This window comes from Lampetra planeri, chromosome 48, assembly GCF_965212315.1.
Source record: "Lampetra planeri chromosome 48, kcLamPlan1.2.h2, whole genome shotgun sequence".
In the NCBI taxonomy this organism is placed as follows: Eukaryota; Metazoa; Chordata; class Hyperoartia; order Petromyzontiformes; family Petromyzontidae; genus Lampetra; species Lampetra planeri.
In genome coordinates this window covers 1,597,141-1,624,021 of record NC_136154.1, presented here as the reverse complement: position 1 = coordinate 1,624,021, position 26,881 = coordinate 1,597,141, and the positions used below count along the sequence as shown (strand labels likewise).

At 58.8% G+C, this 26,881-nt stretch overlaps 3 protein-coding genes across 3 annotated transcripts; all 3 read left to right on the top strand.

Annotated features, from left to right (window-relative positions):
- The first annotated feature begins 16,221 nt into the window (after positions 1–16,221).
- Positions 16,222–16,632, top strand: LOC144733704 (histone H3). Its single transcript, XM_078615731.1, has one exon. It carries the CDS (start codon positions 16,222–16,224, stop codon positions 16,630–16,632), a length of 411 nt encoding a protein of 136 aa, XP_078471857.1.
- An 843-nt stretch (positions 16,633–17,475) lies between these two features.
- LOC144733891 (histone H2A-like) lies at positions 17,476–17,950 on the top strand. The gene has a single exon (XM_078615899.1). It carries the CDS (start codon positions 17,527–17,529, stop codon positions 17,905–17,907), a length of 381 nt encoding a protein of 126 aa, XP_078472025.1. The 5' UTR covers positions 17,476–17,526; the 3' UTR covers positions 17,908–17,950.
- A 2,131-nt stretch (positions 17,951–20,081) lies between these two features.
- On the top strand, positions 20,082–20,809 carry LOC144733825 (histone H1.2-like). The gene has a single exon (XM_078615833.1). The coding sequence runs from the start codon at positions 20,145–20,147 to the stop codon at positions 20,805–20,807; it is 663 nt and encodes a 220-aa protein (XP_078471959.1). The 5' UTR covers positions 20,082–20,144; the 3' UTR covers positions 20,808–20,809.
- The last annotated feature ends 6,072 nt before the right edge of the window (positions 20,810–26,881 follow it).

The window sequence follows — 26,881 nt, the reverse complement described above, 5'->3', positions numbered from 1 at the left end:
AAAACCGTGTTGTTGGGTGTTTTTGGAACGTGGTATTAGCGTGCACTGCATTCGCGAGTGTGTGGTCGTTGTACGCATAAAGGCCGTGGTCTCTGTACGATTGTGCGGGTACGGAGGTGTGTGCGTTAACGCCCGGGGAGAGCACTTTTGGTGTGTTGGCGTGACTACGCAGCCGTGTGAGAGGAGAATCGTCCTTGTACGATATTTGTGTTGACGTGCACGCGCGAGTGGGGGAGGGGACGAGTCGTCGTGTCGGCGTGTGCCCCGCTTGCGTGCGCTCGTTACTTGCGTAAGCTCTTGTGGTGCCACAGCGACGGGGCCGCTCGGCCGAGCCAGGGAGCCGCCCGGCTTCCACCGCCGCACTGCCCCCCATCACCCCCCCCACATAAACACGCACCCGCACCCACGTAGGGCCTCGTGGTCGGGTCACCTACCCTGAGTTTTCACCCGAGGGCCCCCTAGGGGGGTTACCCCACGGTTTCTCAGGGCCAGGGAATTGGACAGGACCCTTCCCAGGCCAAGTAACACTGCGGCGCCGTGGGCGGATTTGAGATCGCACGACCACGGCGAGCTCAGAGAGCCCCGCAGTTAGAAACGCATACAAACACAAACACGGGTCAGCAAGGCAGATAGCTGGGATCAGGACCCGGGACGACTGATTGGTCGAAAGTTCAAAGGCCGGCGGGATCGCAAAAGAGCGGGAAATCCTAGGCTCAGGATTGGTCGAGAGACCAAGGCGGTCGGGACGGGGGCGCCTAGCCTTTGATGTGAATAGTTTAAAAGAAAACGCAGGGGCAGTAGGGAACTCTCTTCTTCTGGAGTTTGGACACGGGGTCAGCGACGAAGGAGTCATCGGGCGAGCCGCTAGATTGTCTGCAGGACGATCTGAGCGCCGCAAGGTCACCAAGGACTACAGACGGTATCGTGTTGCGCGCCTTACAACACCTCAGAGCGGAGGGTAGGATCCGTAGGAGAGGGTTAGTTCGGGGTAAGGACGAGTAGGAAAGCGGTTTAGCAGAGAGCGCAGCATAGAATAGGGCTACACGGCACCAGAGTGTGGGTTAGAAGCGCCTTGCTGTCCCGCACACACACACGGGTGGCTCGGTTGGTTAGCAAGGGCTAATAAAATCTCGAGCGTAGTAACAAAACCGTGTTGTTGGGTGTTTTTGGAACGTGGTATTAGCGTGCACTGCATTCGCGAGTGTGTGGTCGTTGTACGCATAAAGGCCGTGGTCTCTGTACGATTGTGCGGGTACGGAGGTGTGTGCGTTAACGCCCGGGGAGAGCACTTTTGGTGTGTTGGCGTGACTACGCAGCCGTGTGAGAGGAGAATCGTCCTTGTACGATATTTGTGTTGACGTGCACGCGCGAGTGGGGGAGGGGACGAGTCGTCGTGTCGGCGTGTGCCCCGCTTGCGTGCGCTCGTTACTTGCGTAAGCTCTCGGCGTGCGTAATCGGCGTGCCCAAGGTGCGCGATCGTAACGTGGGCGGCCAGCGCAGCGCAGAGCGGCGCAGGAGTGGGTATCGCGTGTGGAGCTGTATGCGTGTGTGCGCGCACGTTCACGACGTGTGTAACACAGGTGCACGATCCTAACGTGAGTGGTCAGGGTTGGGTGAGTGCCGTGCAGAGCTGTGTGTGGGTGTGCGCGTGCGTGGTTATCCATGCCTGCTACGCGGACCCGCGGTGGAGGGGAATCCTCGGGTGACGGCTCCCACACCCTGGGTGAGGAGCCTAGCGGCGGTTCGCTTAGCAGCGGGGGGGCGATTGATGATGTTAGTCCGGCCGTTAGTATTATCGAGGGAGGGATCTCGGGGGCTAGCGACCCCCACAAATTGGTGTCAGAAGCGGTACGGACCCCCGCGTTACCTCACGCTAAAATAAGACTAATATTTACCGGCAGGGGGGCCCCTTCGTGGAAGGCATTCGCCCGCAATCTTTTAGGGGCTAAGGAAATTAATGGATGGACGGACGTGCAGGCAGTACGTCAACTTAATATGAATCTTGATGGGCGGGCAGCCGATTTTGTAGAAGCGTTACCCGCGAGCGCACAGACACAGCTAGAGGAGCTGATGCGCCGACTCGATCAGCGTTTTGGCACGCGTGACGAGGAGGAAGCAAAATCGGCCTTAGAGGCGCGCCGTCGCCAACCTGGCGAAGATCTCCGTGATTACGCCGAGGATGTGCGCGAGTTAACAAAGATCGCACGCCCGGGGTACGCAACTGAGGTTATTGAGGAACTGGCTGCCGAGAAAATCCAGCGGTACCTGTCTCGCACGGCGTGGTGGCAGCCAGACATGAGCTGCCCACGTCTTCCCTTTAACACCCTTGTCGAGCGCGCACGTAAGTGTGAAAGAATTCACAGCGAACGCGCGCAGCTCCGGGGGCTGGGACGAGAGCGCGCCATTGCGAGCCTGCTCTCGGAAGACGAGGAGGAGGAACAGGAGCTCGCGAGGACGGTAAGGGGCCGGGAAAGAGAGCCTCCAGTGTCCCGCGAGACAACCCCGGGATGGGTTGCCGGTATACAAACGGGTATAAAGGATGTCTCCGGCCAGGTAACCCAGATAGACAACAAGGTAAACCAAGTAGGTGAGGAAACGAATAAAAATATGACCCAACTGCAATCCTCCGTTGAGACCATCCGATCCGAAATGGGGGACCTAGACTCCACGGTAGGAGGGCTAACTGGAAGGATAGCCCGACTAGAAGCAGAGTATGAGCAACAGCGCACGGGGGGAGGAGGGAGTGGGCAGAAAGTTCGCCACAGAGCCGCCACTCCTCCCAGGACGTGTTATGTGTGCGACCGTCGAGGGCATCTCATGAGGGACTGCCCTCAGCTCGCCCGTGCGAGGCCGATGCATAGGTCAAACACTAAGCCCCCCCTAGAGAGGGGACCACCGGGGGATGAAATCGACGTAGACCCGACCCAAACCAGCTGTAATAATAATGGCGAGCGAGTGATCCATAAACAGGTTACAACGACAACACCCAAGGGCGCAGGGACCTCGGGCGATTGGCTGCGGGAGCTGGTGGCAGGGATAACGGGAGCCACGTCGCTGGTGGAAGGCCAGGTGAACGGGCAGCGCACCCGGATCCTGTTGGACACGGGCGCCGTGGCCTCTCTCATGAGCGCCGCGCACTGCAGCATGCTCGGGGTGGACGTGGGCTGCCTGCAGGCCCCGGATCGCGCGCTGCACACGGCAAGCGGAGCCGGGATGGGGTTGCTGGGGAAGGTCTCCCTCGAGGTCCGTCTAGGAAACCAGGTGTGCACACAGGAATTCTACGTTTCGAGTGTGTTGTGCCACGAGTGCATTGCAGGAACGGACCTCCTGGAAAAGTTGGGACTTAACGTACAGCCCCGGCAACGATGCGCTACGGTGGAGGGCAGCGGGGAGCGGATTCCGTTCCTAGGACAGGAGCCGAATCGCCCACGCTTCACACCCGTGGCCGCTACGCTGGTGTCGGCCGTCACCATCGGGCCTCTCGCCGAGATGCTGGTGCCAGTGGCAACCCTCTCCACCGACCCAACCCACCGACCATCGGGCGAGGTAATGCTGACTCCTCACCCGGAGTTGGCATCGCGATACGGGGTGGTAGGGTCAGCCACACTGGTAAACGCAGATGGGGGCCGGCTGTTTATACGTGTGTTTAACCCACACAGTACCCCGGCAATGATACGACGACGCACCCCGGTAGCCACCGTACACCCCCTGCACGCTCGCCACTCGAACGACTCGGTGTTCGCACTCTGGGCGGAGGACCCTGGCCGCCCCGAGGACAGCCAGGATCTGGCCTGGCGGGTCGGCCCGACCCCCCGAGCCGAGATTGTTCCCCTGCAGGATGCGTTACATGTGCCTTGGGCAGCCTTACCTAAGGGGGAGGCCGATCAGCTGCGCGGGTTATTGCGGGAGTACGCCGACGTGTTCAGTGAGCACGATTCGGACGTGGGCCGGACCGACCTGGTCAAGCACCAAATTGACACAGGTGCAGCCCGACCCATCAAACTCCCTGCATACCGAGTGGGCGCGCCTGAACGGACCCAGATCAAAGAGGCAGTCACGGATATGCTACGCGATAACATAATCCAGCCCTCCGCGAGCCCTTGGTCTGCCCCGGTGGTACTGGTAACGAAAAAGGACGGATCGACTCGGTTCTGCGTTGATTACCGAAAATTGAACGCAGTCACCCTCGGCGACGCTTTTCCCATCCCACGCATCGACGACACCTTCGACAGTCTCGCAGGAGCGCGGTATTTTTCCACCCTCGATCTGGCGTCCGGTTACTGGCAGGTGGAGATGACGGAGGAGGATCGGCCAAAAACAGCATTCACCACCCCGATGGGCCTGTTTGAGTTTCGAGTGTTGCCGTTCGGACTCACTAACGCGCCCGCGACGTTCCAGCGGTTGATGGAGTTGGTGATGCGGGGCTTGCAGTGGGAACAGTGCCTGATTTACCTGGACGACGTAATAGTGTTCAGTAGGTCGCTGTCCGAACACTGGTCCAGGCTGCGGGAAGTATTCCAGCGACTGCGAGCAGCCCATCTCAAGCTCAAGCCACGTAAGTGTTACATTGCGCAACGCGAGGTGGGGTACCTCGGACACCGAGTCAGCGAGGCAGGGGTGAGCACCGATCCCGAGAAGGTGCGTGCCGTAGTGGATTGGCCGCGGCCGAGGAACCTGACGGAGATCAGGTCATTCTTGGGACTCGCCACTTATTACCGTCGATTTGTAAAGGGATTCAGTGAGATTGCACGCCCCCTCACCCAACTCACCTCCCCTAAGAACCCCTATCAGTGGTCGGAGGCCTGCCAGACGGCTTTCACCACACTCAAAGACCACCTCACCCACACCCCCACCTTGGCTTTCCCAGATTTCACCACCGATTTTATTTTGGACACTGACGCCTGCAGCAGTGGGCTGGGCGCGGTGCTGTCGCAAGTGCAGGGTGGGACGGAGCGGGTCATCGCATACGCCAGTCGGACCCTGAGCGGGGCCGAACTGAACTATTGTGTAACCCGTCAGGAACTGTATGCTGTAATTTTCGCGTGTAAACAGTTCCGACCGTACTTGTACGGCAGGAAATGTCGTGTGCGCACCGATCATTATGCACTGCAGTTCCTCCTTACATTCAAGGAACCGCGGGGGCAGATGGCTCGATGGCTGGCGCAGCTGCAGGAGTACAACCTGCAGATCGAGTACCGAGCGGGGCGAACACACGCGAACGCGGACGCCTTGTCAAGACGGCCCGCGGTGCGCGCTGAGACGAGGGAGGGAGACGCCTGCCCGTGCTTCACGGGGGGACGCTGCCGCCAGGCAGCAGAACCCAAGGAGCGCGCGGAAACTAAACTCCCCCCCCCGAGAGAGAGTGCAGTGTGCGCCGCAGGAACCCCTGCAGAAGGAGCCCGGGGACAGACGGATCATCCCACCCCAACCGGGCGGATCCAAGAGGATGTCGGCTGCGCCTTCCCGGGCTTGGACGACGAGCAGCTGCGACAAACCCAGCAGCGGGATCCGGATCTGGCGGCGGTGGAGGCGGCACTGCGAGAGAGGAAGGATGCACTACCAGGGCCCTGGAGCGGTTTGTATGCCCGGTTGTGTGTAGAAAACGGGGTGGTGAGGGAACTGGCCGACGCTGGGCAGCCGGGGTGCATCTGCGTTCCCGCCCATGTGCGGCCCCAACTACTACGACTGGTACACGACCACCCGCTCGGGGGCCATGATGGGGAACGGCGCACCCGGGAGACTCTGCGTCGCCAGTATCTCTGGCCTAAATTAGCGCAAGATGTGGCCGCCTGGGTGCAGGGCTGCCGGGCCTGTCAGCAGTGTGGGCAAAAGCCGGCGAGGTACCAGGTACCCCTGAGGCCGTTCCGAGTCAGTCGGACGAATCAGTTGGTCGGAATCGACCTGCAGGGGCCCTTTCCACGATCCCACCGGGGCAACCGATATATTCTTGTAGCGGTGGAGTACTTCACCCGCTACCCCGTGGCGGTGGCTATCCCGGATAAAACAGCCCTCGTAGTGGCCCGGGCCTTCGTGGAAAACTACGTACTTAAGTGCGGGATCCCCGAACGAGTCATTACCGACCAGGGTAGTGAATTCGAGGCCGAACTATTCCAGGCGCTGTGCCGAGAGTTCGGGATCCAGAAGGACCGAACCACGGCATATCACCCCCAGGCGAACGGGATGGTAGAGAGGATGAACCAGACTCTGGCCGGGAAGCTTAAACGCATGGCGGCCGCGAATCAACAGGACTGGGACGAACACCTCCCCTATGCCCTGTTCGCCTACACCACCGCCGTTCACACATCTACAGGACAGACCCCGTTCCTAATGATGTTTGGTCGCGAGTCTCGCCTGCCCGCAGATCTGCTGTTCGGTGTCCCTCCGCCGCAACGGGAGGAAGGGAGCCACCCCATGGAGCACTTGCTGGAAACCCTGCGAGAGGCCAGGGGCCGAGCCTACCCGCACGGAGAGGCCGCGCACCAGCGGCAAGAGCAGGGCGCCCGACCCCGTATGGAGCCCCCCTTCTACACTGCGGGCTCCGAGGTGTGGCTGTACACTCCCCGCGTCGGTGCCGGACAGGTGGGGAAGCTGACCACCTACTGGCGAGGACCCTGGATTGTGAGACGGCAGATCTCACCATGGACGGTGCTGATTCAGGGAGGAGAGAGGGGCCGGGAGATGGTGGTCAACATCCGCCGACTGAAGCCGTGGCGAGCAGCCCCCGAGGGGGGGAGCCCCGCCGTCCAAGTACCCCGAAACCCCGGGGTCCCCCCACCCCCCGTGCCCGGGGGCCTCGCGCAGTATATGGGCCCCACGGAGCCCCGGGCTCCGAGGGGCCCCGGGCGGGGCCGGGGGCGACGAGGACGGCGACCCTTAAACCCCACCGCCTCTGAGTTTGTCCCCCAGCCCGCAGGTGCCGGAGACCGAGGGGAGCCGTTGGAATGGAGGAGGAGACCACCGCCGGAGCCCCAGGAGACAGAGCCGCCACCCCCGAGGCCAGCCACAAGGGCCGGGCGAATCCCGCGGACCCCGCGGCGATACCTCGTGGGGGCAACCCAGGCGAGGTGCTCCAGTCAACCCGGGACGGGGACTGGCACCCCGGGGGGCTATGTGGTGCCACAGCGACGGGGCCGCTCGGCCGAGCCAGGGAGCCGCCCGGCTTCCACCGCCGCACTGCCCCCCATCACCCCCCCCACATAAACACGCACCCGCACCCACGTAGGGCCTCGTGGTCGGGTCACCTACCCTGAGTTTTCACCCGAGGGCCCCCTAGGGGGGTTACCCCACGGTTTCTCAGGGCCAGGGAATTGGACAGGACCCTTCCCAGGCCAAGTAACACTGCGGCGCCGTGGGCGGATTTGAGATCGCACGACCACGGCGAGCTCAGAGAGCCCCGCAGTTAGAAACGCATACAAACACAAACACGGGTCAGCAAGGCAGATAGCTGGGATCAGGACCCGGGACGACTGATTGGTCGAAAGTTCAAAGGCCGGCGGGATCGCAAAAGAGCGGGAAATCCTAGGCTCAGGATTGGTCGAGAGACCAAGGCGGTCGGGACGGGGGCGCCTAGCCTTTGATGTGAATAGTTTAAAAGAAAACGCAGGGGCAGTAGGGAACTCTCTTCTTCTGGAGTTTGGACACGGGGTCAGCGACGAAGGAGTCATCGGGCGAGCCGCTAGATTGTCTGCAGGACGATCTGAGCGCCGCAAGGTCACCAAGGACTACAGACGGTATCGTGTTGCGCGCCTTACAACACCTCAGAGCGGAGGGTAGGATCCGTAGGAGAGGGTTAGTTCGGGGTAAGGACGAGTAGGAAAGCGGTTTAGCAGAGAGCGCAGCATAGAATAGGGCTACACGGCACCAGAGTGTGGGTTAGAAGCGCCTTGCTGTCCCGCACACACACACGGGTGGCTCGGTTGGTTAGCAAGGGCTAATAAAATCTCGAGCGTAGTAACAAAACCGTGTTGTTGGGTGTTTTTGGAACGTGGTATTAGCGTGCACTGCATTCGCGAGTGTGTGGTCGTTGTACGCATAAAGGCCGTGGTCTCTGTACGATTGTGCGGGTACGGAGGTGTGTGCGTTAACGCCCGGGGAGAGCACTTTTGGTGTGTTGGCGTGACTACGCAGCCGTGTGAGAGGAGAATCGTCCTTGTACGATATTTGTGTTGACGTGCACGCGCGAGTGGGGGAGGGGACGAGTCGTCGTGTCGGCGTGTGCCCCGCTTGCGTGCGCTCGTTACTTGCGTAAGCTCTCGGCGTGCGTAATCGGCGTGCCCAAGGTGCGCGATCGTAACGTGGGCGGCCAGCGCAGCGCAGAGCGGCGCAGGAGTGGGTATCGCGTGTGGAGCTGTATGCGTGTGTGCGCGCACGTTCACGACGTGTGTAACACAGGTGCACGATCCTAACGTGAGTGGTCAGGGTTGGGTGAGTGCCGTGCAGAGCTGTGTGTGGGTGTGCGCGTGCGTGGTTATCCATGCCTGCTACGCGGACCCGCGGTGGAGGGGAATCCTCGGGTGACGGCTCCCACACCCTGGGTGAGGAGCCTAGCGGCGGTTCGCTTAGCAGCGGGGGGGCGATTGATGATGTTAGTCCGGCCGTTAGTATTATCGAGGGAGGGATCTCGGGGGCTAGCGACCCCCACACTCTCGGCGTGCGTAATCGGCGTGCCCAAGGTGCGCGATCGTAACGTGGGCGGCCAGCGCGGCGCAGAGCGGCGCAGGAGTGGGTATCGCGTGTGGAGCTGTATGCGTGTGTGCGCGCACGTTCACGACGTGTGTAACACAGGTGCGCGATCCTAACGTGAGTGGTCAGGGTTGGGTGAGTGCCGTGCAGAGCTGTGTGTGGGTGTGCGCGTGCGTGGTTATCCATGCCTGCTACGCGGACCCGCGGTGGAGGGGAATCCTCGGGTGACGGCTCCCACACCCTGGGTGAGGAGCCTAGCGGCGGTTCGCTTAGCAGCGGGGGGGCGATTGATGATGTTAGTCCGGCCGTTAGTATTATCGAGGGAGGGATCTCGGGGGCTAGCGACCCCCACAAATTGGTGTCAGAAGTGGGATGGACCCCCGCGTTACCTCACGCTAAAATAAGACTGATATTTACCGGCCGGGGGGCCCCTTCGTGGAAGGCATTCGCCCGCAATCTCTTAGGGGCCAAGGAAATTAATGGATGGACGGACGCGCAGGCAGTACGTCAACTTAATATGAATCTTGATGGGCGGGCAGCCGATTTTGTAGAAGCGTTACCCGCGAGCGCACAGACACAGCTAGAGGAGCTGATGCGCCGACTCGATCAGCGTTTTGGCACACGTGACGAGGAGGAAGCAAAATCGGCCTTAGAGGCGCGCCGTCGCCAACCTGGCGAAGATCTCCGTGATTACGCCGAGGATGTGCGCGAGTTAACAAAGATCGCACGCCCGGGGTACGCAACTGATGTTATTGAGGAACTGGCCGCCGAGAAAATCCAGCGGTACCTGTCTCGCACGGCGTGGTGGCAGCCAGACATGAGCTGCCCACGTCTTCCCTTTAACACCCTTGTCGAGCGCGCACGTAAGTGTGAAAGAATTCACAGCGAACGCGCGCAGCTCCGGGGGCTGGGACGAGAGCGCGCCATTGCGAGCCTGCTCTCGGAAGACGAGGAGGAGGAACAGGAGCTCGCGAGGACGGTAAGGGGCCGGGAAAGAGAGCCTCCAGTGTCCCGCGAGACAACCCCGGGATGGGTTGCCGGTATACAAACGGGTATAAAGGATGTCTCCGGCCAAGTAACCCAGGTACGCGAGGAAACGAATAAAAATACGACCCAACTGCAATCCTCCGTTGAGACCATCCGATCCGAAATGGGGGACCTAGACTCCACGGTAGGAGGGCTAACTGGAAGGATAGCCCGACTAGAAGCAGAGTATGAGCAACAGCGCACGGGGGGAGGAGGGAGTGGGCAGAAAGTTCGCCACAGAGCCGCCACTCCTCCCAGGACGTGTTATGTGTGCGACCGTCGAGGGCATCTCATGAGGGACTGCCCTCAGCTCGCCCGTGCGAGGCCGATGCATAGGTCAAACACTAAGCCCCCCCTAGAGAGGGGACCACCGGGGGATGAAATCGACGTAGACCCGACCCAAACCAGCTGTAATAATAATGGCGAGCGAGTGATCCATAAACAGGTTACAACGACAACACCCAAGGGCGCAGGGACCTCGGGCGATTGGCTGCGGGAGCTGGTGGCAGGGATAACGGGAGCCACGTCGCTGGTGGAAGGCCAGGTGAACGGGCAGCGCACCCGGATCCTGTTGGACACGGGCGCCGTGGCCTCTCTCATGAGCGCCGCGCACTGCAGCATGCTCGGGGTGGACGTGGGCTGCCTGCAGGCCCCGGATCGCGCGCTGCACACGGCAAGCGGAGCCGGGATGGGGTTGCTGGGGAAGGTCTCCCTCGAGGTCCGTCTAGGAAACCAGGTGTGCACACAGGAATTCTACGTTTCGAGTGTGTTGTGCCACGAGTGCATTGCAGGAACGGACCTCCTGGAAAAGTTGGGACTTAACGTACAGCCCCGGCAACGATGCGCTACGGTGGAGGGCAGCGGGGAGCGGATTCCGTTCCTAGGACAGGAGCCGAATCGCCCACGCTTCACACCCGTGGCCGCTACGCTGGTGTCGGCCGTCACCATCGGGCCTCTCGCCGAGATGCTGGTGCCAGTGGCAACCCTCTCCACCGACCCAACCCACCGACCATCGGGCGAGGTAATGCTGACTCCTCACCCGGAGTTGGCATCGCGATACGGGGTGGTAGGGTCAGCCACACTGGTAAACGCAGATGGGGGCCGGCTGTTTATACGTGTGTTTAACCCACACAGTACCCCGGCAATGATACGACGACGCACCCCGGTAGCCACCGTACACCCCCTGCACGCTCGCCACTCGAACGACTCGGTGTTCGCACTCTGGGCGGAGGACCCTGGCCGCCCCGAGGACAGCCAGGATCTGGCCTGGCGGGTCGGCCCGACCCCCCGAGCCGAGATTGTTCCCCTGCAGGATGCGTTACATGTGCCTTGGGCAGCCTTACCTAAGGGGGAGGCCGATCAGCTGCGCGGGTTATTGCGGGAGTACGCCGACGTGTTCAGTGAGCACGATTCGGACGTGGGCCGGACCGACCTGGTCAAGCACCAAATTGACACAGGTGCAGCCCGACCCATCAAACTCCCTGCATACCGAGTGGGCGCGCCTGAACGGACCCAGATCAAAGAGGCAGTCACGGATATGCTACGCGATAACATAATCCAGCCCTCCGCGAGCCCTTGGTCTGCCCCGGTGGTACTGGTAACGAAAAAGGACGGATCGACTCGGTTCTGCGTTGATTACCGAAAATTGAACGCAGTCACCCTCGGCGACGCTTTTCCCATCCCACGCATCGACGACACCTTCGACAGTCTCGCAGGAGCGCGGTATTTTTCCACCCTCGATCTGGCGTCCGGTTACTGGCAGGTGGAGATGACGGAGGAGGATCGGCCAAAAACAGCATTCACCACCCCGATGGGCCTGTTTGAGTTTCGAGTGTTGCCGTTCGGACTCACTAACGCGCCCGCGACATTCCAGCGGTTGATGGAGTTGGTGATGCGGGGCTTGCAGTGGGAACAGTGCCTGATTTACCTGGACGACGTAATAGTGTTCAGTAGGTCGCTGTCCGAACACTGGTCCAGGCTGCGGGAAGTATTCCAGCGACTGCGAGCAGCCCATCTCAAGCTCAAGCCACGTAAGTGTTACATTGCGCAACGCGAGGTGGGGTACCTCGGACACCGAGTCAGCGAGGCAGGGGTGAGCACCGATCCCGAGAAGGTGCGTGCCGTAGTGGATTGGCCGCGGCCGAGGAACCTGACGGAGATCAGGTCATTCTTGGGACTCGCCACTTATTACCGTCGATTTGTAAAGGGATTCAGTGAGATTGCACGCCCCCTCACCCAACTCACCTCCCCTAAGAACCCCTATCAGTGGTCGGAGGCCTGCCAGACGGCTTTCACCACACTCAAAGACCACCTCACCCACACCCCCACCTTGGCTTTCCCAGATTTCACCACCGATTTTATTTTGGACACTGACGCCTGCAGCAGTGGGCTGGGCGCGGTGCTGTCGCAAGTGCAGGGTGGGACGGAGCGGGTCATCGCATACGCCAGTCGGACCCTGAGCGGGGCCGAACTGAACTATTGTGTAACCCGTCAGGAACTGTATGCTGTAATTTTCGCGTGTAAACAGTTCCGACCATACTTGTACGGCAGGAAATGTCGTGTGCGCACCGATCATTATGCACTACAGTTCCTCCTTACATTCAAGGAACCGCGGGGGCAGATGGCTCGATGGCTGGCGCAGCTGCAGGAGTACAACCTGCAGATCGAGTACCGAGCGGGGCGAACACACGCGAACGCGGACGCCTTGTCAAGACGGCCCGCGGTGCGCGCTGAGACGAGGGAGGGAGACGCCTGCCCGTGCTTCACGGGGGGACGCTGCCGCCAGGCAGCAGAACCCAAGGAGCGCGCGGAAACTAAACTCCCCCCCCCGAGAGAGAGTGCAGTGTGCGCCGCAGGAACCCCTGCAGAAGGAGCCCGGGGACAGACGGATCATCCCACCCCAACCGGGCGGATCCAAGAGGATGTCGGCTGCGCCTTCCCGGGCTTGGACGACGAGCAGCTGCGACAAACCCAGCAGCGGGATCCGGATCTGGCGGCGGTGGAGGCGGCACTGCGAGAGAGGAAGGATGCACTACCAGGGCCCTGGAGCGGTTTGTATGCCCGGTTGTGTGTAGAAAACGGGGTGGTGAGGGAACTGGCCGACGCTGGGCAGCCGGGGTGCATCTGCGTTCCCACCCATGTGCGACCCCAACTACTACGACTGGTACACGACCACCCGCTCGGGGGCCATGATGGGGAACGGCGCACCCGGGAGACTCTGCGTCGCCAGTATCTCTGGCCTAAATTAGCGCAAGATGTGGCCGCCTGGGTGCAGGGCTGCCGGGCCTGTCAGCAGTGTGGGCAAAAGCCGGCGAGGTACCAGGTACCCCTGAGGCCGTTCCGAGTCAGTCGGACGAATCAGTTGGTCGGAATCGACCTGCAGGGGCCCTTTCCACGATCCCACCGGGGCAACCGATATATTCTTGTAGCGGTGGAGTACTTCACCCGCTACCCCGTGGCGGTGGCTATCCCGGATAAAACAGCCCTCGTAGTGGCCCGGGCCTTCGTGGAAAACTACGTACTTAAGTGCGGGATCCCCGAACGAGTCATTACCGACCAGGGTAGTGAATTCGAGGCCGAACTATTCCAGGCGCTGTGCCGAGAGTTCGGGATCCAGAAGGACCGAACCACGGCATATCACCCCCAGGCGAACGGGATGGTAGAGAGGATGAACCAGACTCTGGCCGGGAAGCTTAAACGCATGGCGGCCGCGAATCAACAGGACTGGGACGAACACCTCCCCTATGCCCTGTTCGCCTACACCACCGCCGTTCACACATCTACAGGACAGACCCCGTTCCTAATGATGTTTGGTCGCGAGTCTCGCCTGCCCGCAGATCTGCTGTTCGGTGTCCCTCCGCCGCAACGGGAGGAAGGGAGCCACCCCGTGGAGCACTTGCTGGAGACCCTGCGAGGGGCCAGGGGCCGAGCCTACCCGCACGGAGAGGCCGCGCACCAGCGGCAAGAGCAGGGCGCCCGACCCCGTATGGAGCCCCCCTTCTACACTGCGGGCTCCGAGGTGTGGCTGTACACTCCCCGCGTCGGTGCCGGACAGGTGGGGAAGCTGACCACCTTCTGGCGAGGACCCTGGATTGTGAGACGGCAGATCTCACCATGGACGGTGCTGATTCAGGGAGGAGAGAGGGGCCGGGAGATGGTGGTCAACATCCGCCGACTGAAGCCGTGGCGAGCAGCCCCCGAGGGGGGGAGCCCCGCCGTCCAAGTACCCCGAAACCCCGGGGTCCCCCCACCCCCCGTGCCCGGGGGCCTCGCGCAGTATATGGGCCCCACGGAGCCCCGGGCTCCGAGGGGCCCCGGGCGGGGCCGGGGGCGACGAGGACGGCGACCCTTAAACCCCACCGCCTCTGAGTTTGTTCCCCAGCCCGCAGGTGCCAGAGACCGAGGGGAGCCGTTGGAATGGAGGAGGAGACCACCGCCGGAGCCCCAGGAGACGGAGCCGCCACCCCCGAGGCCAGCCACAAGGGCCGGGCGAATCCCGCGGACCCCGCGGCGATACCTCGTGGGGGCAACCCAGGCGAGGTGCTCCAGTCAACCCGGGACGGGGACTGGCACCCCGGGGGGCTATGTGGTGCCACAGCGACGGGGCCGCTCGGCCGAGCCAGGGAGCCGCCCGGCTTCCACCGCCGCACTGCCCCCCATCACCCCCCCCACATAAACACGCACCCGCACCCACGTAGGGCCTCGTGGTCGGGTCACCTACCCTGAGTTTTCACCCGAGGGCCCCCTAGGGGGGTTACCCCACGGTTTCTCAGGGCCAGGGAATTGGACAGGACCCTTCCCAGGCCAAGTAACACTGCGGCGCCGTGGGCGGATTTGAGATCGCACGACCATGGCGAGCTCAGAGAGCCCCGCAGTTAGAAACGCATACAAACACAAACACGGGTCAGCAAGGCAGATAGCTGGGATCAGGACCCGGGACGACTGATTGGTCGAAAGTTCAAAGGCCGGCGGGATCGCAAAAGAGCGGGAAATCCTAGGCTCAGGATTGGTCGAGAGACCAAGGCGGTCGGGACGGGGGCGCCTAGCCTTTGATGTGAATAGTTTAAAAGAAAACGCAGGGGCAGTAGGGAACTCTCTTCTTCTGGAGTTTGGACACGGGGTCAGCGACGAAGGAGTCATCGGGCGAGCCGCCAGATTGTCTGCAGGACGATCTGAGCGCCGCAAGGTCACCAAGGACTACAGACGGTATCGTGTTGCGCGCCTTACAACACCTCAGAGCGGAGGGTAGGATCCGTAGGAGAGGGTTAGTTCGGGGTAAGGACGAGTAGGAAAGCGGTTTAGCAGAGAGCGCAGCATAGAATAGGGCTACACGGCACCAGAGTGTGGGTTAGAAGCGCCTTGCTGTCCCGCACACACACACGGGTGGCTCGGTTGGTTAGCAAGGGCTAATAAAATCTCGAGCGTAGTAACAAAACCGTGTTGTTGGGTGTTTTTGGAACGTGGTATTAGCGTGCACTGCATTCGCGAGTGTGTGGTCGTTGTACGCATAAAGGCCGTGGTCTCTGTACGATTGTGCGGGTACGGAGGTGTGTGCGTTAACGCCCGGGGAGAGCACTTTTGGTGTGTTGGCGTGACTACGCAGCCGTGTGAGAGGAGAATCGTCCTTGTACGATATTTGTGTTGACGTGCACGCGCGAGTGGGGGAGGGGACGAGTCGTCGTGTCGGCGTGTGCCCCGCTTGCGTGCGCTCGTTACTTGCGTAAGCTCTCGGCGTGCGTAATCGGCGTGCCCAAGGTGCGCGATCGTAACGTGGGCGGCCAGCGCGGCGCAGAGCGGCGCAGGAGTGGGTATCGCGTGTGGAGCTGTATGCGTGTGTGCGCGCACGTTCACGACGTGTGTAACACAGGTGCGCGATCCTAACGTGAGTGGTCAGGGTTGGGTGAGTGCCGTGCAGAGCTGTGTGTGGGTGTGCGCGTGCGTGGTTATCCATGCCTGCTACGCGGACCCGCGGTGGAGGGGAATCCTCGGGTGACGGCTCCCACACCCTGGGTGAGGAGCCTAGCGGCGGTTCGCTTAGCAGCGGGGGGGCGATTGATGATGTTAGTCCGGCCGTTAGTATTATCGAGGGAGGGATCTCGGGGGCTAGCGACCCCCACAAGAATATATATCTATTCCTGTGATCACCTCTTTCCGACATTTTTACGTATTACTGTTTCCAATGAAGTGCAGTTTCTTAACACTTTATTTAGATCATGCAGAGCACTGTAAAGTTGTTTTCGGAAAGGTGTTTGCTTGAGAAAATAACATCCGTTAAAGACATCGACGGCGCTCAAAGGGTACTACTGCATCGTGATGCGGCATTCTGAAATGATCCAAACTGTGAACATTTTGTTGATTAAGAAGAGTTGACGACTCGAGATCATTGCACGCTGCCAACCAATCAGCACGCTCCCCTTCTTCGCACGTCACGACTCCGCTGACCAGTGAGCGCGCGCTCTGGGCTACATAAGCCGCCTTCTCCCCGCCTGTGAGAATCTTTGCCCTCACCAAGCCATGGCTCGCACCAAGCAGACGGCTCGCAAGTCCACGGGCGGCAAGGCCCCCCGCAAGCAACTCGCCACCAAGGCGGCCCGAAAGAGCGCTCCGGCCACGGGCGGCGTCAAGAAGCCTCACCGCTACAGGCCCGGCACCGTCGCTCTGCGCGAGATCCGCCGCTACCAGAAGTCCACCGAGCTGCTCATCCGCAAACTGCCCTTCCAGCGCCTCGTCAGGGAGATCGCGCAGGACTTCAAGACCGACCTGCGCTTCCAGAGCTCCGCTGTCATGGCTCTGCAGGAGGCCAGCGAAGCGTACCTTGTCGCGCTCTTCGAGGACACCAACCTGTGCGCCATCCACGCCAAGCGCGTCACCATCATGCCCAAGGACATTCAGCTCGCCCGCCGCATTCGTGGCGAGCGCGCTTGAACGCCCAGCTCGGCCCTCAAAGCACAACACAAAGGCTCTTTTCAGAGCCACCACTTACTCATGAAAACGCTTCCATGTGTGTTCTTCAAAGTTCGGGTGCCGGAAACCTTCGTTTGCTGGTCACGGCTCTCACGAGTCGTCAGGCGTAAGCGACAATGAAGTTCATTTTCTATACCCCGCCGCTCATATTTTTCAACATCACACGTTGGTGTCGTATATAAGCGTTGTGAAACCATGCTTACATAATGTTCAACAAAAGGGTTATTTTGGTGAAATATATTAACTATTAAACCCAAAGAAATTGGTTTATGTTGTTTCAAGCCCGAGCTGATAAGAAGTTCACATTTTGCAAACTAAGAGACTGAATTATTCACGCACATATATTTTTAGGCATTGCCCGAACAGGCGGTTAAAGGAAAATATATATACACCGTATAGGCACGTGGGCGATCAATCACGAGCTCAAGGCTATCACAATGATTTCTTATAACCAATGCGGTCCCTCAAAATGATTATTATAATCAATAATACATTGATATTTGCGGAATCCGCTTATAAGTTTGACTTGCCAGCACGTGCCCATTAATTAACTCTATCATGCTTAAAACTTGAACCTATTAAGTACGTGTATCGCATTGTTTCATTCATAAGATGCGTGCCCGCATTAAAATATATATGGATACAAATAATTAAAGTCAACATCGAATCCTCGCGTCCCGGCTTTTCATTGGTGGCTCAAGGAGAGGGCGGGACTCGACCGAGAGGAGCCAATCAGCAGCGGCGCGCTCTACGATCCTCGTCTCCGCTATAAAAGCCGCTCCGGTGGTGCGTGTTAACGTCACAAATCGTTCGTACTTTGTCTCCAGTGCTTTTTGCATCCTAGGTCGCTTAACAATGTCTGGACGCGGCAAGACCGGTGGCAAGTCTCGCGCCAAGGCAAAGTCCCGCTCTTCCCGCGCCGGCCTGCAGTTCCCCGTGGGTCGCGTTCACAGGCTGCTCCGCAAGGGCAATTACGCCCAGCGGGTCGGCGCTGGAGCACCCGTCTACCTGGCCGCCGTGCTCGAGTACCTTTCTGCCGAGATCCTCGAGCTGGCTGGCAATGCCGCCCGCGACAACAAGAAGACGAGGATCATCCCCCGACACCTGCAGCTCGCCGTGCGAAACGACGAGGAGCTCAACAAGCTCATGGGCGGCGTGACTATCGCCCAGGGCGGTGTGCTGCCCAACATCCAGGCCGTGCTGCTGCCCAAGAAGACCTCTCAGGCAAAGAAGTGAACGCGCCGCCGCCTCTACCACCACAACAACGGCTCTTTTCAGAGCCACCCACTTACTTGCAAAGAGCTCGGACAGTCGTACACAGGAGTTTTGTTATACTGGTAGGAACGAAGTGGACCAGACCACCAATAGATTAATGTGTCCGTCCGTCAACATCGCCCCCTACTGCAAACATTTGGCATGACCCTACGAAAACCTTGACTCAGTGACGCTATCCTGGCTAAACAAGTGTAACATTCCCTTATAATTCCCTCAGCTTTTAATTAAAACATTTAAATTAATGAGGCTTTCCTGGCTAAACACGTGTAACATTCCCTAATAATTCCCTGAGATAGCTTTTAATTAAAACTTTGAAATTAAATAAAACAACTAACAGCGCCCTAATAATTCCCTGAGATAGCTTTTAATTAAAACTTTGAAATTAAAAAAAAACTCACAGCGCCCTAAAGCCTACAGCTAGGCCTAAAGCCTAGAACCAGGCCTGAAACTCTCCATTCGTGTCGTACCCCCGCGTGTGTGAAAGGGAGTTATGTTTAACAATGTTACATTCCCTCATGTTTTTAAATAGAAACATTTAAATTTAAAGCTTTTACATGAATCATTAAATCATTTAAATTAAAAATTAACTCACAGCGCCCTAAAGCATACAGCTAGGCCTAAAGCCTAGAACTAGGCCTCAATCTCTCCCTTCGTATCGTCCGATTAGGTGTAGCAACATCGCCCCCTACTGCAAACACTTGGCAGGACCCTACAAAAACCTTTTGACTCAGTGGGGCTTTCCTGGCTTAACAAGTGTAATAATACATTATGTTTATATTATTTGGTTATTCGTTCCTACCAGCCCACCCCGCAGGGTCCTGTTTAATAAGGACACCGTCGTCGAGTTGCCCTCGTCCCAAATTGCTCGCAATTAAACGAATGCTCTGCTCATTCCAGATACCCTTTATGTCTAATTTAGGAACGGTATTTGAGCAGCATTCCAACATTGCATCAATCATGGAACATGGTTTAGAATAAATTGGGATGCCTATTGGAAGAAAGAATCGTGTTTATTAAAGAATAAAACTCGCTCTTTTTGAGCGGTCAGAAAAGGGATCAAATGAGCACATCAGCTCAGGGTTGTGGCCGGTGTTAGCTGATAGTAAGCAAAAAAGTACTGGTAAACGCTGGGGATGTCAACACTCGGTAAAGTATAATATTACTTGTCAAATAAGATGGTACAAATATGTGTAGTTAAATATTTTTTACATGGTTAATAACATCTTTCCAATGATTACTCATTCCTGTTACTTAGTGCAGTAAATACGTGTTACTTATTGCAGTAAAAACAACCCATCGGATGAACCATCCTGCGCTCCTAGAATATCAACTCTGTCGGTGCATTAAACGTAAGATTATATATTTTCTTTAAACATTCGACTGCAGAGTCACTTGAGTTGAATTTGAGTGGTGATGATTGTGCACCGTGCCTCGATCTTGTTCAAGGCGCGCGACCCTTCTGCAGTGCGTGAGCTACTCACCTCTTGCCACGTAAAATGTTAAACTTTCTATTTAATGTCGGTTAATTTTGAGTAAATTTCTTCAGTTTGTTGTCCATCTGAAAATCCATATATTTATTCATTTCAAAGTTCGATTAAAACGTCCAGTTAAAAGTTCGGTGACAAGGGACTGTTGACATGGCGCGCAGTCCTCACCATAGCGCGAGAGGAGAAATCGAGAGCGCGCGAGGCAAAACTTAAATAGAAAATATTTCGTTGGAATTAAATATGAGTAGTCTGTTGAAGCATCTTGTCTTGCAAAAAATTCGAGTGCGTTTTAAATAGTGTTCATCAGTAACACTTTTGAAAACCGACAATCGTCATAGCATGCCCTGACCGAACAATGTCTCCCAAATGTTGGTTGTTCACTTGTTTTGAATTATAATTTATATCGTGAGCATTGTCGTATATTGCATAAGTAACGTACATTAAAGAAGTGATCTTCGTGATAATGTATCAACTAGATGCATGTAAGTATGAACGTTACGGGAGTAATCGAGCCCAAAGGCAGGCGTGATAAACACAGTGAGTATGGTGGCAACTCCCTCACCAGAGCTGAGTTCTGGATGATCTCAGCGACGTCCGCATTCAGTACGCCGCTTCTATAATAACCTCGGGCCTGGAGAACACTCGTTTCGAATTCGTGAGAGCGCTGATTTCGATTTCAAAGAGGCGAGGCGATAAAAGCGACGTCTTGAGATGGCGGAAACTGCTCCTGCTCAACCACCAGCTGCGGCTACTTCAGCGCCTAAAAGCCCCAAGAAGAAGCGCGCCGCTCCAAAGGCCAAGAAGGTCGGCCCCAGCGTGTCCGAGCTCATCCTCAAGGCTCTGGCCAGCAGCAAGGAGAGGAACGGCGTGTCTCTTCCTGCGCTCAAAAAGTCGCTTGCTGCCGGAGGATACGACGTGGAGAAGAACAATGCCCGCGTGAAGTTGGCCATCAAGAAGCTCGTGGCCAAAGACGCCGTGGCGCAAGTGAAGGGCAGCGGCGCGTCTGGCTCTTTCAAACTCAACAAGGAAAAGGCTGCCGCAAAGGCGAAGCCCAAGTCGTCAACGGCAAAGCCCGCAGCTAAAAAGCCCGCGGCAGCCAAGAAGGTGAAGAAGCCCGCGGCAGCCAAGAAGACCGCGCCCAAGAAGTCTCCCAAGAAAGCAAAGAAGCCCGCGGCTGCCAAGGCGGCCAAGAGCCCCAAAAAGGTGAAGTTGGCTGTTAAGCCCAAGAAGGCGGCGAAGAGCCCAGCCAAGCCCAAGGCTGCGAAGCCCAAGGTCGCTAAGCCCAAGACCGTCAAGGCCAAGGCCGCCAAACCCAAGGTGGCCAAGCCCAAGAAGGCCGCGGCCAAGCCCAAGAAGACTGCGCCAAAGAAGTGAATCCGATCGGACGACGCTCGATTCACTCCACCTCAACGGCTCTTTTCAGAGCCACCCACTTAGTTAAAAAAGTGAACCAGATGCTGCTGCGCTTCCATTAGTTCATCGGTAACACATGACAGTGTATTACGTTGCTGTTGAATGCGTGCCATATTCTGTAAGTCAAACCCATTTACGGCGTGGCGATGGTTGCTCGCCTTGCATCGGCCCTGATCAAGGAGCTCGACGCTTGGTGCAGTTCAATCGTGAGGATTTGTGTAGATTGGATAAGTTACGTACATTCGCCAAATTAACTATAACATTTTACCCACTCGATGTGTTTTAAGCATTGATGTGATGGGAGTAATCGAGCCCGAAAGCAGGGATCACAAACACAGGCGAGGCGGGTGGCAGCTCCCTCACTCGAACGGAGTGCAGAGTAATCTCAGCGACGTCCGAATTATGTGTTGCACCTCTTCATTCCGTCATCATGTTGTGGTGCCACAGCGACGGGGCCGCTCGGCCGAGCCAGGGAGCCGCCCGGCTTCCACCGCCGCACTGCCCCCCATCACCCCCCCCACATAAACACGCACCCGCACCCACGTAGGGCCTCGTGGTCGGGTCACCTACCCTGAGTTTTCACCCGAGGGCCCCCTAGGGGGGTTACCCCACGGTTTCTCAGGGCCAGGGAATTGGACAGGACCCTTCCCAGGCCAGGTAACACTGCGGCGCCGTGGGCGGATTTGAGATCGCACGACCACGGCGAGCTCAGAGAGCCCCGCAGTTAGAAACGCATACCAACACAAACACGGGTCAGCAAGGCAGATAGCTGGGATCAGGACCCGGGACGACTGATTGGTCGAAAGTTCAAAGGCCGGCGGGATCGCAAAAGAGCGGGAAATCCTAGGCTCAGGATTGGTCGAGAGACCAAGGCGGTCGGGACGGGGGCGCCTAGCCTTTGATGTGAATAGTCTAAAAGAAAACGCAGGGGCAGTAGGGAGGTCTCTTCTTCTGGAGTTTGGACACGGGGTCAGCGACGAAGGAGTCATCGGGCGAGCCGCTAGATTGTCTGCAGGACGATCTGAGCGCCGCAAGGTCACCAAGGACTACAGACGGTATCGTGTTGCGCGCCTTACAACACCTCAGAGCGGAGAGTAGGATCCGTAGGAGAGGGTTAGTTCGGGGTAAGGACGAGTAGGAAAGCGGTTTAGCAGAGAGCGCAGCATAGAATAGGGCTACACGGCACCAGAGTGTGGGTTAGAAGCGCCTTGCTGGCCCGCACACGCACACGGGTGGCTCGGTTGGTTAGCAAGGGCTAATAAAATCTCGAGCGTAGTAACAAAACCGTGTTGTTGGGTGTTTTTGGAACGTGGTATTAGCGTGCACTGCATTCACGAGTGTGTGGTCGTATGCATAAAGGCCGTGGTCTCTGTACGATTGTGCGGGTACGGGGGTGTGTGCGTTAACGCCCGGGGAGAGCACTTTTGTGTGTCGGCGTGTGCCCCGCTTGCGTGTGCTCGTTACTTGCGTAAAGTGCGGCGCGGTGGTGGATCCCTGACCCCCGACCCCACGGCTCGAGCGCGTAATCGGCTGCGCATTGTTGTACGGTTTGTCTCGCGCGCACGGCGGCGGCGGCTTGAGTCGTTGTGTCGGCGTGTGCCCCGCTTGCGTGTGCTCGTTACTTGCGTAAGTTCACGACGTGTGTAACACAGGTGCGCGATCCTAACGTGAGTGGTCAGTGTTGGGTGAGTGCCGTGCAGAGCTGTGTGTGGGTGTGCGCGTACGTGGTTAACTATGCCTGCTACGCGGACCCGCGGTGGAGGAGAATCCTCGGGTGACGGCTCCCACACCATGGGTGAGGAGCTTAGCGGCGGTTCGCTTAGCAGCGGGGGGGCGATTGATGATGTTAGTCCGGCCGTTAGTATTATCGAGGGAGGGATCTCGGGGGCTAGCGACCCCCACAAATTGGTGTCAGAAGTAGGATGGACCCCCGCGTTACCTCACGCTAAAATAAGACTAATATTTACCGGCAGGGGGGCCCCTTCGTGGAAGGCATTCGCCCGCAATCTCTTAGGGGCTAAGGAAATTAATGGATGGACGGACGTGCAGGCAGTACGTCAACTTAATATGAATCTTGATGGGCGGGCAGCCGATTTTGTAGAAGCGTTACCCGCGAGCGCACAGACACAGCTAGAGGAGCTGATGCGCCGACTCGATCAGCGTTTTGGCACGCGTGACGAGGAGGAAGCAAAATCGGCCTTAGAGGCGCGCCGTCGCCAACCTGGCGAAGATCTCCGTGATTACGCCGAGGATGTGCGCGAGTTAACAAAGATCGCACGCCCGGGGTACGCAACGGAGGTTATTGAGGAACTGGCTGCCGAGAAAATCCAGCGGTACCTGTCTCGCACGGCGTGGTGGCAGCCAGACCTGAGCTGCCCACGTCTTCCCTTTAACACCCTTGTCGAGCGCGCACGTAAGTGTGAAAGAATTCACAGCGAACGCGCGCAGCTCCGGGGGCTGGGCCGAGAGCGCGCCATTGCGAGCCTGCTCTCGGAAGACGAGGAGGAGGAACAGGAGCTCGCGAGGACGGTAAGGGGCCGGGAAAGAGAGCCTCCAGTGTCCCGCGAGACAACCCCGGGATGGGTTGCCGGTATACAAACGGGTATAAAGGATGTCTCCGGCCAGGTAACCCAGATAGACAACAAGGTAAACCAAGTAGGTGAGGAAACGAATAAAAATATGGCCAAACTGCAATCCTCCGTTGAGACCATCCGATCCGAAATGGGGGACCTACGCGCCACGGTGGGAGGGTTATCTGGGAGGGTAGCCCGACTAGAGGCGGAGGGTGGACAGCGGCGTAATGGGGGGGGAGGGAGTGGGCAGGGGGCCCACTACGGAGCCGCCCCCCCTCCCCGGGCATGTTATATGTGTGATCGCCGAGGGCATCTAGTGAGAGACTGTCCTGAAATCACCCGAGCTAGGCAGGCGCGGGGGTTAAACTCCAACGCCTCCTAGAGAGCGGACCAACTAGGGGTGCAATCGACGCGGTCCCGATACAAATAGACGGTAATGAGAATAATGGCGAGCGAGTGATCCATAAACAGGTTACAACAACAACACCCAAGGGCGCGGGGACCTCGGGCGATTGGCTGCGGGAGCTGGTGGCAGGGATAACGGGAGCCACGTCGCTGGTGGAAGGCCAGGTGAACGGGCAGCGCACCCGGATCCTGCTGGACACGGGCGCCGTGGCCTCTCTCATGAGCGCCGCGCACTGCAGCATGCTCGGGGTGGACGTGGGCTGCCTGCAGGCCCCGGATCACGCGCTGCACACGGCAAGCGGAGCCGGGATGGGGTTGCTGGGGAAGGTCTCCCTCGAGGTCCGTCTAGGAAACCAGGTGTGCACACAGGAATTCTACGTTTCGAGTGTGTTGTGCCACGAATGCATTGCAGGAACGGACCTCCTGGAAAAGTTGGGACTTAACGTACAGCCCCGGCAACGATGCGCTACGGTGGAGGGCAGCGGGGAGCGGATTCCGTTCCTAGGACAGGAGCCGAATCGCCCACGCTTCACACCCGTGGCCGCTACGCTGGTGTCGGCCGTCACCATCGGGCCTCTCGCCGAGATGCTGGTGCCAGTGGCAACCCTCTCCACCGACCCAACCCACCGACCATCGGGCGAGGTAATGCTGACTCCTCACCCAGAGTTGGCATCGCGATACGGGGTGGTAGGGTCAGCCACACTGGTAAACGCAGATGGGGGCCGGCTGTTTATACGTGTGTTTAACCCACACAGTACCCCGGCAATGATACGACGACGCACCCCGGTAGCCACCGTACACCCCCTGCATGCTCGCCACTCGAACGACTCGGTGTTCGCACTCTGGGCGGAGGACCCTGGCCGCCCCGAGGACAGCCAGGATCTGGCCTGGCGGGTCGGCCCGACCCCCCGAGCCGAGATTGTTCCCCTGCAGGATGCGTTACATGTGCCTTGGGCAGCCTTACCTAAGGGGGGGGCCGATCAGCTGCGCGGGTTATTGCGGGAGTACGCCGACGTGTTCAGTGAGCACGATTCGGACGTGGGCCGGACCGACCTGGTCAAGCACCAAATTGACACAGGTGCAGCCCGACCCATCAAACTCCCCGCATACCGAGTGGGCGCGCCTGAACGGACCCAGATCAAAGAGGCAGTCACGGATATGCTACGCGATAACATAATCCAGCCCTCCGCGAGCCCTTGGTCTGCCCCGGTGGTACTGGTAACGAAAAAGGATGGGTCAACCCGGTTCTGCGTCGATTACCGTAAACTAAATGCAGTCACGCTCGGCGATGCCTTCCCCATACCCCGCATCGACGACACCTTCGACAGTCTCGCAGGAGCGCGGTATTTTTCCACCCTCGATCTGGCGTCCGGTTACTGGCAGGTGGAGATGACGGAGGAAGATCGGCCGAAAACCGCATTCACCACCCCGATGGGACTATTCGAGTTTCGAGTACTCCCGTTCGGACTCACCAATGCGCCTGCGACGTTCCAGCGGCTGATGGAGTTGGTGATGCGGGGCTTGCAGTGGGAACAGTGCCTGATTTACTTGGACGACGTGATAGTGTTCAGTAGATCTTTGTCTGAGCATTGGTCCAGGCTTCGAGAGGTGTTCCAGCGACTGCGAGCGGCTCATCTCAAGCTCAAGCCACGTAAGTGTTACATCGCACAACGCGAGGTGGGGTACCTCGGGCATCGCGTCAGCGAGGCAGGCGTGCACACCGATCCAGAGAAGGTACGCGCCGTAGTGGAGTGGCCACGGCCAAGGAATCTGACGGAGATCAGATCATTTTTGGGGCTCGCCACCTATTATCGTCGATTTGTAAAGGGATTCAGCGAGATTGCACGCCCTCTCACCCAACTCACCTCCCTTAAGCACCCCTACCAGTGGACGGGGGCCTGCCAGACGGCCTTCACCACTCTCAAAGACCACCTCACCCACGCCCCCACCCTCGCTTTCCCCGATTTTACCACCGATTTCATTTTGGACACCGACGCCTGCAGCAGCGGGCTGGGCGCGGTGTTGTCACAGGTACAGGAGGGGACGGAACGAGTCATCGCGTACGCCAGCCGGACCCTGAGTGGGGCCGAGCTGAACTATTGCGTGACCCGCCAAGAGTTGTAAGCCGTAATTTTCGCATGCAAACAGTTCCGGCCGTATTTGTACGGCAGGAGATGTCGCGTACGCACTGACCATTATGCTCTGCAGTTCCTTCTTACATTCAAGGAGCCGCGGGGGCAGATGGCCCGGTGGTTGGCGCAGTTGCAGGAGTACAACCTGCAAATCGAGTATCGGGCTGGCCGGACGCATGCAAACGCGGACGCCTTGTCGAGGCGACCCACGGTGTTCGCCGAGACGAGGGCGGAGGAGGCCTGCCCGTGTTTCACGGGGGGACGCTGCCGGCAGGCAACGGACCCCCGAGCGGCCGCGGCCACTGACCCCCCCCCAGCGAGAGAGAGTGCAGTGTGCGCCACAGAGACCCTCGCAGGTGGCACCGAGGATCCCGTCGACCGCCCGGCAAGCGCGGGACCCGCAGCTCGGGACCCGATCGGACGGATCCAGGAGGACGTCGGCTGCGCCTTCCCGGGCCTGAACGACGAGCAGCTGAGACAGACCCAGCAGCGAGATCCGGATCTGGCGGCGGTGGAGGCGGCACTGCGAGAGAAGGAGGATGCACTACCAGGGCCCTGGAGCGGTTTGTATGCCCGGTTGTGTGTGGAAAACGGGGTGGTGAGGGAACTGGCCGACGCTGGGCAGCCTGGGTGCATCTGCGTTCCCGCCCATGTGCGACCCCAACTACTACGACTGGTACACGACCACCCGCTCGGGGGCCATGATGGGGAACGGCGCACCCGGGAGACTCTGCGTCGCCAGTATCTCTGGCCTAAATTGGCGCAAGATGTGGCCGCCTGGGTGCAGGGCTGCCGGGCCTGTCAGCAGTGTGGGCAAAAGCCGGCGAGGTACCAGGTACCCCTGAGGCCGTTCCGAGTCAGTCGGACGAATCAGTTGGTCGGAATCGACCTGCAGGGGCCCTTTCCACGATCCCACCGGGGCAAC